This window comes from Apus apus, chromosome 2 (genome assembly GCF_020740795.1).
Source record: "Apus apus isolate bApuApu2 chromosome 2, bApuApu2.pri.cur, whole genome shotgun sequence".
Classification (NCBI taxonomy): Eukaryota; Metazoa; Chordata; class Aves; order Apodiformes; family Apodidae; genus Apus; species Apus apus.
The window spans coordinates 152,826,419-152,842,495 of NC_067283.1; the positions used below are offsets into that span (position 1 = coordinate 152,826,419).

Below are 16,077 nucleotides of genomic sequence, written 5' to 3' on the forward strand. Positions count from 1 at the left end.
ATTCTTGAAGCCTATTGTTTTTAAAAGTTGAGGAAGCTATACAAACATACAAACCTCTGTGTTAAAAGATCTTTTATTAAATTGCAAAGGTGACTCCATCACATTTTTAAATCAAGGTAAGAGAGGCACAATTAATAAGCAACTATTAAAAAAAATGTCCATGTTCTTCAATATTTCATCACATACTAACTGCACAGTACCCAAACTGTGTTTTGAAGATGGAATTTGTATTTCCTTTACTTTTTTTTGTGTGTGTGGAGTACATCAGTATCCTATCTGGGGACAGAAACATCAGTGTATTATTTAATAACACTTGCAGGGCTACAATGCTTCACACATTCAAAGAACTGACCTCAGCTGCAGATCAGATTGTTTCTCCCTCCTGCAAATGCAGACCCCAACCTCTTCAGAAAGTGAGAAATACCACAGGTGGCAACTGCTAGTGCATGCTGAGGTCACCTGCTACCTACCAAAAGGGATCTAAGAGAGATAAAGATAGAATCCAACTTTCCAGTGCAGTGTTCTGTTTCCTTAACCATGAGATTCCCATTCTCATATTCCATAGTCTCTCAAATTCCTATCAGTGCAAAAAATAAAAGCAAGGTCCACGATAAAACTTTTTTCTCACACCAAAAACCTGATTCCACCCTAACAGTAAAATAATTCTACACATGTTGTGATGTAAGGAGAATGTGAATAAAAGTGGCATCATGTAGCTAGTTGAGCAGCAGCAGTATGACACAGTTAATGGGTAGAGTGTTACAAAGGTGCAAGGAATTGAAGATGGTTGGAAAACAGTGAGAGGAGATGATGGTAATGGACAGAGAAAAGCAGACTCTAAGGCAAGTTAAAGGAATGTTTGTTCCCAGATTTGTTGGAAAAGCAGGAAGCATGCACAGGTCCAACGTAACTAAAACCCCCATTATTTCTGATCATCTTCATTTTCACTGTCTCTTTCCAAATTCCATGGGGTCTGACTGATTTTCTCACTAGTAGCAGAGCAAGGCACTGTCATGCACTGAACGGAACTGGGCCCTTGTCCTCTGGGTTGAGAGCAGTGGGAGAGGTAGACAACACACTCAGCCCTGGGATGAAGAGGGAAGGAGTCCCAAGGCACTGCTCTGAAGCCACAATCTGACATCTGGACAACAGGTCTGCTGGAGATACGCATTAAGTGAAGGGCCAGCCATGGACAGGGGGAACAGGCAAAGCATGCACATTAAAATAAAAAAAAAATAAAGGCAGCCAGAAATAAAAACCTACTGTTAGGTAGTATTAGAGATGCCTCCCCTTCCACTGGAAAGAATTCAAGAAAAATCTGTCCACACGGAACTACTGCTGAAATGGCAAATCAAAGCTGAGCTTAGAGATGCCTACACGCTCTCTGGGTACAAACTGCTCACTTCAGGCAGTGCTTCCCAAGCTGGTGCTCAGCTGTTTGCAGCTTATATCCCAAATAAAGCATGAAACATTCATTAGCACCCTTGCAGGTCTGAAGTCAAAATTCATTACTAACAGCATCCCAGTAAAAGCATATGTTGTTTTTCACAAGTTGAAACCCACAGCATTTTGCCCATTTCTATATTCAATCACAAAAACGGGATATGCATCATTGTATTGGGGTGTCCCTGCCCCAGGTGTTGTCAGGGGGGCTGCAGGGCCTCTGGGAGGAGAGGGGAAGGGGGGAAACAGGTTCCCCCAAGGGCCAAAGGTGGCAGAGGCAGAGGAGGAGGAAGCCAAGGAGGCAGCAGCAGCAGAGGGAGCCCGAGGGTGGGCGCAGGAGGAGGAGGAGGAGGCAGGAGGTGCTGCAGCCCAGCCCTGGGGGAAAGGAGCCGGGAGGGAGCCCAGGAAAAGGTGTGTGTGGAGGGGAAGGTTGGTCCCCACTCACCCCCTCAGGAAGGGGTCAAATTCATCGATGTGATAATCCTAGTGCAAGAGTTAAAATACATGCTGCCAGTCTGTTAAAATTAGAACGGTGCTCATGGTTAATTTATGTGGAAAATCCACTTGGTTTTGGAGGACTTGATGGATTATTTTATTTCAGTATTTCGAAACTCAAAATCCTGAGTTTTCATGGAGCTGCAATACTTTTAGATTCAAAGGGAATACTTCGTTGTAAAGGTGACTCCTGGTATAAAGGAATGACAATTAGATTAACAGTTTCAGTTGTTCAGGTGTTTTCTGAGTTTTGACTGTTATGCAAAGCTTGTTTAAACTGATTAATATATATAAAATTCAGCCACTAGACTTAGAGAACGGGAAATCTTTTTGATGCATAGTCCAGTCAGCAAACAGCCACTTAATATGAGTTTGAATTTTTATCAGTGTCCTCATTGCCTGTAAGAATGAAATGTTATAAAGGAAATACAATTAAGTTTAAAGTTTCCACATTGGTCTAAAGGGACCTGTATATCAAAATATTTATGAGAAATGTAACAACCTGAATGGAAATATGCCACTGTCCAGGTCTTCAACATTACCAAGTTCTCTTACCAATTTAAGAGAAACTAGGCTATTAATGGATAGTGATACAGATAATGGCACAAAAACACAGGTTCTTTTAGTAATCAAGACAGATAATTTATGAGGAGACTTGCAATCAACATGTAAATTTACAACAAAGAGTGGAGAAAACACATCTGTTGGATTGAGAGTTGTTACTTGATTTATTTCTGATGTGCCTTGTATAATCAAAGCTCACCGTGGGAGGGATCTGGGTGTGCAGATTATGGTGGGGACAGCTCATCTATGAAATGTTTAATTAACACATGGAGTATTGCTATGAACTTCAGCAAAAAGAAACCTCAGACAAAAGAACCCCACTATTTATTTTAAGTGGAGGGATTCTCTCATGTTTGCATAAAGAGGAGGGTTCCTAAAGTGCTATATAACATTCCTTTCACTCACATCACTGCTCATTTGCCCTGTGTCAAAATACATTAAATGCATGGATTTATTTTGCATTCATGCCTATCAGCAAACCACAGTGCAAGGCTCAGCTGTGCCTCATACTGCACAACACAGAAAAATCAGAGATGGTGCCCCTGGCAGAGCTGAGCGAGCCCAGAATACAGAACAGCTGAATGGTAACCAAGTCAGGTCAGAGGAAGACAAGAACTAGAAAGAAAAAAGTTCAGAGTGGGCCAGTTTTTATTGCCACCTACAGCAGCAGTAAGTCAGGCCTACTGATCTTGGCAGTTGTTTCTGCACACCATGAAACAAGCCTGGAAGAGGACACAGTAAATCTTGTAGAGTTTTTATATGGGAGCTGCTCCCTTGCTAGGGCAAGAACAGCACAAAGGGCAGAAGAGCTGGGTTTGGCTGGAGCACAATCAGTGCCACAACAGACAGCACTGGAAGCTTGCACACTGGGTGAGCAAACACAGGATAAGGGCCCTGGATGCCTGTGGTTGCTGTCGTGAATGACAGAGCTGGAAGGCATCAGGCAGTGGCATTTTGTGGAGTTAAGAGCATTTATGAACAGGTAAGAACAGGAACGTCTTTCTAGTAACAGAGGAGCAAGCACTGGCAATGTAGACTGAACAGACTCGATTTCTGAAATACCATCAGTGGCAAAAGTGCTAAGAACTGGACATACTCTACCCATGTGCCTCTAAAGCAAAGGCAGAGGACAGAGTCAGAGCTACCCATTAACTTAGCACAACTGAGAGGTGGGGAGAGGCACTGTGTTAAAATATGAAAGAGTTTTAAGCTTTGGCTAATACAGCTAAGACTAAAGAACAGTTTGGGGAGCAAATAAGAAAGACTGTAACAAACCTCAAACCATCACTTTTCAGAAAGCAATCACAGGTATAAACTCGTGAAATTAAAATCTTGGTTTGTGAAGCTTATTTTATTTTTAGAACAATAAACTAGCATTATCACTGATGTCAACTTAACCTTTTGGTTTTGAATTTCAGTGCCAATGGTTTATCATCACTGAGCTGTACACTAAGCTGGCTAGAGGGGCCAAGTTTACATTGAGGGAAGGTTTTCCTTTGTATGAAGGTTGCATGACTAACTCAAAAACAAAGCTGTTTGTGTTGGAGCTAAAGGTCAGAAAACAAACAAGCAACATTTAAGATCAATTTGAACAATTAACTAAGTGTTGTCAAAACACCTAACACCTTCAATCACATTTCTTCATTACTGAATGACCAACTTTCAGTGTTTTTCTTCCCCTCACACTCACAGGCAGGATGCCATACACACACCTGGGGAAGACCTGAACTATGTCAAAAACATTACTCCATTTGAACACCTACAGACCAGGGAAAACAAGTGGCACAATAAGGAAAGCTGTGGATAAAAAGGGATGTAGATTCAGACTGGACAAGCTTCTGGGATGGTTCATGTACTTTCTTGTATTACAAACAGGGAAGAAGGAAACAGTTTATTCATTGTTCTAGAAACCAAAAAAGTTGGATTACTTTCCAGAAGGCTAGTACAAGAGGACAGAAATTTCCATTCATAAGCAGCTTTGCTTGGGTGTTTTCCAATAATTAAAGCTGGCTGACATTAGACATTCTAATGAAATTCAATTAAAATTCTCTTTTTAAAGCTAAGGTGTACCTGCACCCTGGTCCCACTGCTTCCAGCTCGTGCCTTGCAACAAAAACAAGAGATCAACACTAAAAAATACATCTCTGCTTTATTTCTGTTTTATGAGAAGGGCTCGTGAGACTTCCCTCAAAGTTTTTATTTTTTAAACAGAGATGTTTTGAATATCTAGGAGGGTGGCAGAACTTTTAAAAACTTATCACTAGTCAGAACCTTACCCAAACACATCCTAACCAACGTCTCTGAATTTCCCTTTGTATGTTAGAGAACTACATTTCAGGATAACATGACCTCGTTAGGAGTGCCTTTAATTACAACTTACACCTGCTAGTTAAGTTGAGAGTAATATAAAACAGTGATTACTGAAAACCAGTCTAAATTACCAGCCATTAAGCACAGAGTGACATTTACTATTGATGTAACAAAAATACCTCATGGTTCCTCCCGGAAGGACAAAAGCCTCCAAGTGAGGTTTTTGCTGATACCTTTTGTCTTTTATTCAAATGCAAAATACTTTACCAGTAGACATGAGTATGGCACCCACCAGAATGAAACATCACCTTACCTTTCTGTGGCCTGATAATAAAGGACTGCGTGGCTCCATTCACCAGTCGGCAGTATCCGTCTATCAAGTCCGCCATATTCTCTGCAATGGTTAAGGATGGTGCTGTCACTGTCAGAGGCTAAAGGATGGAAAAAACAAGGCACCAACAAAGAGGTATTATTGTAGCTGCAAACACTGGCAGAACAGCTGTGTCATTGCATCAGAACTTGATACACACAAGCAGGCAGTAAACAGAAAAACGCGGGTGAGCAAAGAAGCCTCCGATTCCTGCTTTACCTTTTAGATAGCAAATTTAAAACATGAGTTTCAGAAAGCACAGCTGATAAATGTAATATTAATCTGGGCTTATTAAGTGGCTTGCTAGCTAAACTTCCAGTCAACCACTTTTGATTACAACTGCTATGACTTTCATGGCTGTAATTCTGACAATTCTGAAGAAGCTGCTTATCCCTTTCAATTCTTACAGGTGGTATCTTTTTTCCACCCTTTCGCAGCAATTTATTCTTTGCCCTAAAAAGTAACCTTCAACATTTCAAAAAAGATTAAAATTATTAAAAAGACAGACAGTGGAAAAACAGATGGGACATAAAGACAAGGTATTAATTTTAATACCACCAACATCCATCATTCTCTGAGCAGATCTGCCAACTTGGCTCTCAACCCTTCTTTGCCACAGTTTCCCCCAGTGCATTGGACCAAAGGAAAGAAAAATTTCACTTCCAACTCTGCCTCCATGTAGTATGAGGGAAGAAATTCTCCCTCTTTCATATTTCCCCTTTTCACAACAGTGAAATTGTTCAGTTTCCACTTTAGGACACAGCATCATATACATATCCAGGCTACTATTAAATGGCACTTAAGAGCTAGTATTTTTAAATAAAGTTGCTTTTACAAATACCAAAGTATACAGGCATCAGATCCAAACCCAAAAAATATGTAATGAGCTCTAAATCTATTCTAAAACCAAAAAAAATGGCGCTCTAAGCAACCTGATCTAGTGGGAGGTGTCCCTGCCCACACAGGGGTGTTCAATCTAGATGATCTTTAATGTCCCTTCCAACCCAAACCATTCTATGAGTGGCATAATGATGACTGCTCACAGAACTTCCTTTCCACTTATAGAACAAGAAAAATAAAACACCTGCAGAATGCCTGGAATGCAAAATGTGACAATATAATACACTGGCTTTGATTCCAGGAGGAGCAAGAGTTTAGCACTAACTGAAATCTTTGCACACACACAGAGTCAGGCAGTCCCTGCTTAAACATGCACATGCCAAAGTGAAGTATACTTTTAGAATATCATAATCATGCTGACAGTAGAAAAATCCAGAATCAAGTTAAAGACCAGAAGTATCATATATAAGTTCATTAATAGTATACTACTCTCCACCCCTTCCCAAGAAAACTAAAGGTAGTACACTAATCATAACTGTCAATATCATACCTCAGGTGCACCTGCTATCTTGAGCTGCAACATCCCTTTTCTGTCCTTGTCTTCACTGTTTGAATACTGGATGGTTTGCACTTGGTTGAAGTCTGCTAGATGAGTTGGCTGCAGAAAGGCAATGGAAAAAGTGGGGGACAATTTCAAAATGACAGCAAAATACTTTATTCCTAACGTTGCAAAGGCATGTGTAGAATTTCATCTCCAAATGACATTCGTAGGAGTCTGTTCCTCTGTTTCTTTCTATCGTTTCCTAAGGCTTTGGCAAACTTTGCAAATACCCACAGGATTTGCAAAATGCAGCCAGGCGCCCAATTTGCCTACAGAGGTCACTGTCGAGTAGCTCCAGGCACAGGCTGTGAAGTGCACAGTGGAAACAACAAGGTCAAGAGAGAAAACTCGACAGGTTAAGCACAGGGTATTTGCATTCACAGCATAATTAACATACCTCCAGACTGCTGTGAGAGGTTATGTTCCTGTTCTCCAAACCTTTTCACTACTTTTGAATTAATTCCAGTAGAAGCTGGACATGGGCTCAACTTAAGTCATGATTGTAGAGGTTTCAAACATTTTGCTTGAACCACCTGTCTAAACATAACTTCCTTGCACCATGGTGGTGTACAAGAAATACTGTAACAGTCAGCATCAGGTAATGAAAAGTCTATTATAAAGATATGAAGGAAAGCAAATAATCCAGCAAAAAATGCTAAACACTAACTCATTAAACAAGCTCTTCATTTACACATTCCTAAGAGATTAATAATTTAGAATAATTTTCATGTTTCATTGTTAAAAAGTCTCCACTAATGCTTCAGATTCTGCAAGTTGAGTACTTCACTGGGTACAGGAGCCAACAAATTCAATGCTAAAGCTGACACTGTCTCACTAGTTAACCCAAATGCATTTTCTCTGATCCCAAATCACAAATAAACATCTGAGTAACAGGTATACATGCTGAATTTCCCAGCTCTTCTGTGTTTAACACAAAGATGAGACTTGTCATTCCCCTTTCTGTTAAGTTCAGTTCACAACAGGCCACAGCTGTGAAGACAGTAACTGAGAAAACAGAACTAGACTTACATTTGCACCCTTGTCCGTAAGGTAACTGATTCCTTCTTCTGGGCCAATTGCCAGTTCCACTGAAATAATCCAGCTTGACTTCAGAATCAAAGGAGAAAGACAGGGCAAAATTTCAATAGTAAAACAAGACCTTGCTATGGAACACTATCCTCCACTCTTACAATTACAGCTTCTAGTAATTAGTCTCTAGAAGCTTTTAAACTCTTCAAACAAAATATATTAAGATCAAGTAATTCTATAAGTAGCAAAACTTCTCATGACTGATTTCCTGGGGATCTCTGCTACTCCAAATGTATTTCCATGTGTTTTATCTTAGGTCTACATGAGAACTATGTATTTCTTACATTTCCTCTTCTCAGGGATCTCTGATGTTCACGTTCTAATTTCTATTTGTCTATTTTCACAGACTCAAAGCCCCTTCTCAAAAAATTTATTTGAAACTGGTAGGATGTTAGAGGAAAATGTACAAAAAGAAGCAGCTGAGCATTCTCACTTCCTCAGGAACCCAGGTTAAAAACTGCTTGACTTTCACAAACAAAGCATCAATAAAAATATGAATTATTGTACAGTTCTTACCCTCATAATGAATGGTGCTTTTTTAACAGTCAACTGAGAAAGTGCTAAATAAAATTAATAAATAGATTTTGTTGTTAATGAAAACCAAGGACTCATCTCTACAGCAAACCAGGAACTAAGCAAGCAATTAGTTGCAGAACTAAGCAAAAGCAATTAGATTCTTCACTACAGCCTGTATGCTGGTGACTGGCACATGCCTCTACTTACACCGAGAGCACACTTGAAGCATTCCTTGTCAAATCTGTACACTGGAGAGAGGATCTCAAAGAATTTCAAAATACTTTCTTCTCTATTGAGGTTGGCAAACTGTCGAAAGGTTTGTTGGATTAATTTTCGTAGTGTTTTAGCCTGTGTGTTAAAATGTTTAAAGATTGATTATTTAAAATCTAATCAGTGACAATGGGTTTTAAGAGTTTCAGTCAGTACAGTTTCTTGATCAATGAAATGCAGACAACTCTCAAGTAAAAGAAGCTTCAAATTACAAGCACCAGTTCTGCCTTCTAACTAGTGCTAGGAAACAAAATTATTTCTGGTATATATTACAGCAGGAATATCTAACTAGTCTTGTTTTGAATAAAGCATAATAAAAGATAACATGCTAACCTTTGCAGGAACTATTTTTTCTAGATTCCTCATTTCTCCCAACTTAACTGTGAATAAATATAAAACCACAGCAACCTACACCACCATACTAGGTTTTAAACTTAAATCACCATTCTCTTATCCAGTAGAACAACACAACTGTAGCTGTATCCTAATCTCACACACTAACTTAGACTATCCATAATATAGTGGATTCTAAGTCTGACAATATGCAAAATAGCTTCCATATTAGAAAAAAAACACACGCATTTAAAATGAATGTCAAAATTAAAACAAAAAGTTGAATTATACTATTTTAACTACATTGCATATAATTTTATTCACTGTTTGCAGGGTAAAAATAACCACTTAGAGCCCCACAAATCGTCCTCCCAATATCTGGGATACTGACACAGAGCAAGACACGTTGTTACATACCCAGAAAAAGAAGACAGAGAATAGAAGCAGCTTTCAAACAAGTGCATTAAAAAAAATAAAATATAACTAAGACTTATGAAAAGTGAAGTATCTGCCTGTATATACTGCATAATCCCTGGGAAGCTGTCACTCTATCATAATAAAAACAGAATCTGAGAAGCAATCTCTATAGCATGCCCCAAAACTGAACAAGCAACCAAGAATCCCGAATAAAAACACCTGTTTCTAAACAATACAGTTCACCTGGACAACAGTGTAGAACCTTCTTCCCATCTATCCCAATCATAAGGGTGCAGGTATGCTCTCTAAGTACTGTAGAGCCAGGTGACCCACTGTTCTGTCATCTCTGTTCACATCAGGTAGTGCCAAAATGTCAAAACCACCAACATATCGATACTTTTTTCCCTCTGCCTAAGCTTTACCACTGTCTGTAGGGACTGAATGGGTTTTAAAAAAACCTTAGTAATACCCATTTCTAATATATCTTCCAATGAACAACAATGATAGAAGGCAAAAATCATGCTTATTTTTGCAGAATGTCAAGGTTAAGACAAGAATTGCCATTGTTCCTCTACCAAAACATATCTGAATGTCCTATTGTAACAGCATTAAAACTCTTCATTCTTTCACATTGCCTGTAACAGCTCCAGGCACTATAAAAAGATCAACTTCCTTTTGTCCTGAGCACTTTCAGTCCATTTAGTAAGCCTGCAAAGAGCATTCAGAACTCTGAATAGCCAGAATTTTTTTTAAAGGAGGGTTCAAAATAGTTACTTCAACAGCAGTGATCCAAGGGTGTTGCATATTCACACACCAAATTATGACCAGCTTTGCAAGGATGTAGAGCTGGGTTGGGGAAGCACCCTCAGCTAAAGCACATGGAATGAAGTGAGCCAAAAGATCTGCCATCCTGTTGGAATTTAAAATTGCTGTGTCACTTCAGCAGAACCTTTAACCCACGATCAGATGGATCACTAACAGGCTGCAGATATTTTGGTAGGACCAATCTGGCAGGCAGAAGACCTCCCTACTGCACCCAGAGCTGCCCCACTTTGTTAGGTCTCAGTCATACTATTCTGGACCTTTCATTATCTTCCTCTTGACACAGAAAACAGATGTGGAGGGAATTGAAGATGTCAGTCCTAACTGAACATCTCGCAAATACAGGAGCCAAACACTACAAAAGGGAAAAAAATCTGTTAGCTCAAATTGTTCCAAGTATTTCAGCCACTCAGTTGACGGAAAATACTTTATTCTGCCCATGGTCTGCTCTCCTGACCTGTTTTCACCATCATCTTGGCTTCCATGCATACTGGTATGCGTTATCTGTCTCTTATAAGTCCACAAGATGACTTATTATTCACTTTGAGATCCTTAATACGGTGTAAACACAGAAATCAGTTACAAAACGACACCTCTTCCGTAACAGAAGTGAGCCATTCATGGGAAATACCTTCAAATGACAACTTCAAGAGAAATGAACTGAAAATTTGCTCTTAAAATATTTCCTAAGAACAATTTTTCCCCCTCCTCTTTTCCTCAAGGCACGTTCTAGGGTGTCAGGGATGACTTCTAATGTGTAAACTAAACACAATCAGGCTTACCTCTATTTCCCCACATCCTCCACACCCCAAAATTGTTGGTTTAGTAAAAATAGATTTTTTTTCCCCCTGTGTTATTTGCATAGTTGATGTACCTACATACAGAGCATGGCTCAGCAGACATGTCAGCTTAGAGGCACCACTACTAACTTAATGAATTAAATGCAGGAAATTTTCTTATTCTCCTCTAGTGCAGTAATGAAAATGGAAGGCTTGTTGACCAGTAATTTTTCCTCTATACTTGTGTTAGGTTGAGTTATTCTTTCTTGAACACAGATAAACAGAATTATTTCCAGCATATATGAGAGGCAGTACTTTGTCCAATGACTTCCTCCAGGAGAAACTTCCTTAGATGTTTCCTGGGACAGCACTGGCTTTCTTTTACAGTGCTGTGTCTTACACTCTGTGATAATATACACATCCCTTTAAGCTCCTGAGGGTTTGGCTTTTTTAATCTATTTAATGAGGTCCTCAAATCAAGGTGAATTTTCTGGGTTTAAATCTCTGTATAATCACCTCATACTATGCACTGCTACATATTTTTATTTTCATTTTTTCCAGCCTTCTGGTCTTCCCATATGTGAAGTGGTATCCTCTGTATAGCTGGCATCTCCTCAACATACACCACCAACAATTCTGGTTATCACTGCACAACACTTCCACCTTTACCTCACTAATAGAAAGAATTAATTGTATATTTCATGACCATCAGGAGCCTTCCTTTGCCTGCCAGTTCAAAATCATTGCTCTTTACTAACTTAAAGAATCATTTAATAGTTTGAATGAATCCCAAATGATTTTTAATATGGATTTTATTGTCATTAAAAGCAGACACATTATTCCTTCCCTTGTTTTTCCTCATCCTGCATCCAAAATTTTTATAATTACTTTGCTGGGTTCTACTCAGCTTCACCTTCTGGCAATTCTTGCTGATTCTTCCTGCTCTTCTCTCCATTTCATGATTTCTAAAGAGCAGTTTTCTTTGTTGGTCAGTTTTCTGGCTCCATAATAGCATTTTTGAAATAAGTTATTAATTCTTTTATGTCTGGAGCCTTTCACCACAATTTCTCCCTTTAGCAGAGACTACAGTTTCAGATAATTGCTTAAATTAAAATGCAGAGGGATTACTTAAATCCACTTGACTTCATTAGCCTCTCATTCTCAAAAGTCTTTTGAAACAAAACTCCTTCATGACAGACCTGTTTATCAATTTAAATCATAATGTAGAAACTTCCTAAATCTGAATTTATATATGAAATTATATTAAATTATATTATTCCTATAAAACCACTGCTGCTTACCAAATCCAGCTCTAAAATACCAATTTATTATTTATACTTTTAGGCACGAATGGTAAGAGAGATTTTACCAAGACACTCATATCAAGACAACTATAGCTGTAAAAATACTTGGTGACCATTCCTAGCCTCCCTTTTCAAAACATGTAAAGAAAAATTTGCATTTTTTTACTCTGGGAACATATAGACTTCAATGGGAGGTTCAACTAAGGGTTATAGTCTTAACTAGGATTAACATAAGTGGAAATTACTGGAAATCTCCCTTGAATGAGTCAGATAAAGCCTTGAGCAATGAAGGCAGAACATGGTTTATGACTTGCCACTAAAAACAGGCTGTTTTCTTACACATCCTCTTCCTCCTTCTCCAAAAGTCTCATTTCTCTTTTAGAAAAAAAAGAAAAAAATAGAGTTACTTGATACCAGAGGACCCCTTCTGAACTGTTGTTTGAGAGGCAGAGGTGTAATGCTCTCACAATACTCAGCAAGGCCCTGGAAATCATTTCTATCCTTGTTCTCCCACTTGCACACCTGTACTATGGGGATTTCTATCCTACCAAGCTGACAGACAGCTGTGGTATTTTTTCACCAAGACAGCACAGCAATTCCCTTATGACTACACAGTGAGGATGAAAATGCAATTTTCAGATTTCTGACATTTTTTTTTTCAAGTAGTATAGAATTGACTGGATCTATAATTACCTTCACTGAATCTAGTAAACTCTTCGGGAAAAAACGTCTTAAACCAACATCTTTCCTGAAACAAAAACACAAGATGCATGAATATAAAAAAACACATGCAGTATCATATTGCTCTTTATCAGGGTGATGTTTTGGGTTTGTTTTCTATTTTGTTTTATTTTTTAGCTAACACATGCAAGGCAGTAAATTATTTTCAGAGTAAGGTCCCTGACAATCTCAGAGTAACAAAAACACACCACTATTAAAATGTCAACCATGGCCACCCTGCAGCAAATGTGGGACAGCAGCATCTTCTGGTTTAAACTCAAAAGGAAATCACATTTACAACAGGTACCTGGTGTGGAAAGTGTCTTCTTTAAAGTGCTGGCTTGAGCACAAAGAAGTTTTGAGAATAAAAACTGTTCTTTGTGCATATTTTAATTTAAATAATATTGAAAAATATTCTTACAGCACGTAGTCAGCTGAGAAGGAAACAACACAAAAATGGCATATTCTAATAAATGTCTATAGAGCTGAACAGGAGATACAACACCAAGGAAAGGACTTCTGATGATATCACCTGTTCAACTGCTGCTTTACCCTTTGCACACTATCAAAATTTTTGTAATTTCTATAGTCAGTGTTTCCTCCTGCTGAGCATCTAATGTTAAAATTCCCAGCTTTTTATTGCAAGTCATCTCTTTTTGCATCTGTAAAAGCAGGATCCCAAATCTTTCTGTGGGCCCAGCTTTTGCAAACTGAATTACATCCAGCTCACTTTCACAATTACAAATAGGGCTGCAGCCTGGAAGAAATGTGGATCTATAAGGATTACATATGTGGCTGAGGTGTGTTCCACTTAGATTACCTCTGATGCGTGTATCTATCATTACAACTAAATCTTGGCTTGAAAAAAGATGCCTAAGAATTTGCCTGAGATGTGTCTGTGCAGAAGCAGATCATTATACAATCAGGTTTATCAAACAATGCAGAACCATGAAGCAGTTGTACAGTATTAGCAGAAAATTTGCAGAACTAGGAAAAGGACTGAGATCTTTGCTTCTCAAAAGCGTGACTGACTTGTATTCCCTTTACATTCAAGAGGTTATAATCTTTTTTAAAGAAACATCCTTATCTGCTTCTGAAACGGGCATGAAAGAAAGCTTTCCATGACTGGATGCTTTGAACATAAACGGAAATACATCTGGAGTTCCTACATTTGGCAAAGAAAAGGAATGCTGTTAGCAAGACTGAGATACACAGTATATATTTACTGCTACCTAACAGAGCAAGAAGAAAGTCAACATTGAAGTTAACATAAAAATTTTAGTCAAAATAACAAAACAGGCTATTTTTTCAAGATCTCTAAAGACAATAGTATACAATTTCACAAGACATACTAAAAACATCCTCTACTAAGAGGAGCAAAATGTTCCTGTGCAGCAGGGAACACTGGCAGCTGTGCAATGACAGTAAGCTGAAAGGTTATAAAACTTTCATAAATGTTAATTCCTTTGATGCACTTCTCAAAATGCAAATTATATGCAGTTTATCATCCCACACAGTTAAATAAATCCAACACACTATTACCATCCAAATAACATGCAAAGACATTTTGACAAGGAATATATTAGTTTAATATTAAGCATTTGAGAGGGAAATGGTGTTTTAAGAAATGAAGCACCGTGTATCACTCCAGCATTACTCATCTTAGCAGTCCTGCAGCACATGCTGCAACTATCTATTTGACTTGTTATTAAAGAGAAGCCTTTTGTACAGATCTGTATGCAACAAATCATACAACCATAGGATGGTTTGGGTTGGAAGGGACCTTCAAGATCATCTAGTTCCAACCCCCCTGGCATGGGCAGGGACGCCTCCCACCAGACCAGGTTGCTCAGAGCCCCTGCCCTTGAACACTTCCAGGGAGGGGGGAGAAAGGATTCAGAATTCAGAAGAAATTCTTATGCAGAGAACAACAAAACACACTTCATCATAAAATTTGTTATTAAAGCACTTCTTGTGTTTGACTGAGATGCTAAATTTATTACTGGAGGGTAATTTAATATCAGCATAATAATTTAATGCCATGGTACCCATAAATATAATATATATATATATATGTCATGGTATCCATAAATATGGAGGTACCCATAAATAAGAGAATAAGGATTAGAAATGAGAACATACACAGAGTTTTAAACACACAGCCCTACCCAACTCCTTCCCTTCCATCCTCAGCTGTACTGTGTGTGGGTAAAAGGCCAATTTGAGATACACATCAACTCGGTCCTCCAGATTAACAACTCAGACATCTGTTTTCTGATTGCCAGTAAGAGAAAATTAGTAGCAAGATCCTGGCTCATACAGTCCTACTACAGCTTTGTATTTAACCTCATCTGCTCCATCCTACTTGTGAGCTTAAATGTATTTTTTTTTCTGTATACACTTCAATAGGATTAATAAAATACCAACTACAGACAGAGGATACTGTTTGTCATCCAATGATAAGCAGCTTTAGGCAACATATATCTTCTATTTTTCATCTCACTTGAAGTTTCAAGAAAAAAGTAATGTTAGATTAACATAATAAACTTCAATGTGCTTTTTACTAAATTGTGGCTGCAGCTGTTCCTCCATATAGCTCCCATTTCTGTACTTGTAATTATCCCTGCTCTATGCTAACAAGCTTCACATTTATTATGAAAAAATCCTTCTTTCATTATATGAAGGCCCAACCATTAAAGGCTACTTAACAGTTTGATTCTATCTACTATTTCCCATCCAGATTTGGTCTTGTATGAAAATCAAAGACGAATCTACATCAAATAGACATCTGACAAAGACAGGCAAGAAGCAATCACACCAAATGCAAAAAAGAACCCTTTAAAAATTGCACTCAGCTGGTTAAGTGCCTCATGATGTCCTAAAACTAGCAAAAAAAACCCCACCTCAAAACAAACAAAAAGCCTCACTTGAGAATTAAGTATTACTTGTGTAGATAGACCTTTACAGGCTACTAAGGTGGTAAGATTGAAGGAGTATACTTCGGGGATCTGTGGCTCTTTCTGCTGACTTTTACTAGCTTGTAGTTATCTATACACACTTTAACGTTCTTTCATCCTTCATCTCTCCTGTTGGAACCCCACAGAAAAGACATTTTACTTCTTAAAAAACATAAAAAACCCCCTTGAAGTTCACCCAGTGAACTGTCCATTTCCAGTTTTGCACGACATTATTAATTAGAATCAC

At 38.4% G+C, this 16,077-nt stretch overlaps 1 protein-coding gene across 13 annotated transcripts in view; it reads right to left on the bottom strand.

Moving 5' to 3' along the window:
- Positions 1–16,077, bottom strand: part of PTK2 (protein tyrosine kinase 2) — a 219,306-nt gene that overhangs the window by 70,211 nt on the left and 133,018 nt on the right. For all 13 annotated transcript variants that reach the window (XM_051612464.1, XM_051612462.1, XM_051612463.1 and 10 more), the window contains 5 exons: positions 12,847–12,901; positions 8,436–8,576; positions 7,653–7,730; positions 6,573–6,680; positions 5,126–5,243 (listed from right to left, as the gene is read on the bottom strand). In XM_051612464.1, coding sequence (XP_051468424.1) covers positions 5,126–5,243; positions 6,573–6,680; positions 7,653–7,730; positions 8,436–8,576; positions 12,847–12,901 — 500 coding nt within the window. The remainder of the gene's footprint in view (positions 1–5,125; positions 5,244–6,572; positions 6,681–7,652; positions 7,731–8,435; positions 8,577–12,846; positions 12,902–16,077) is intronic.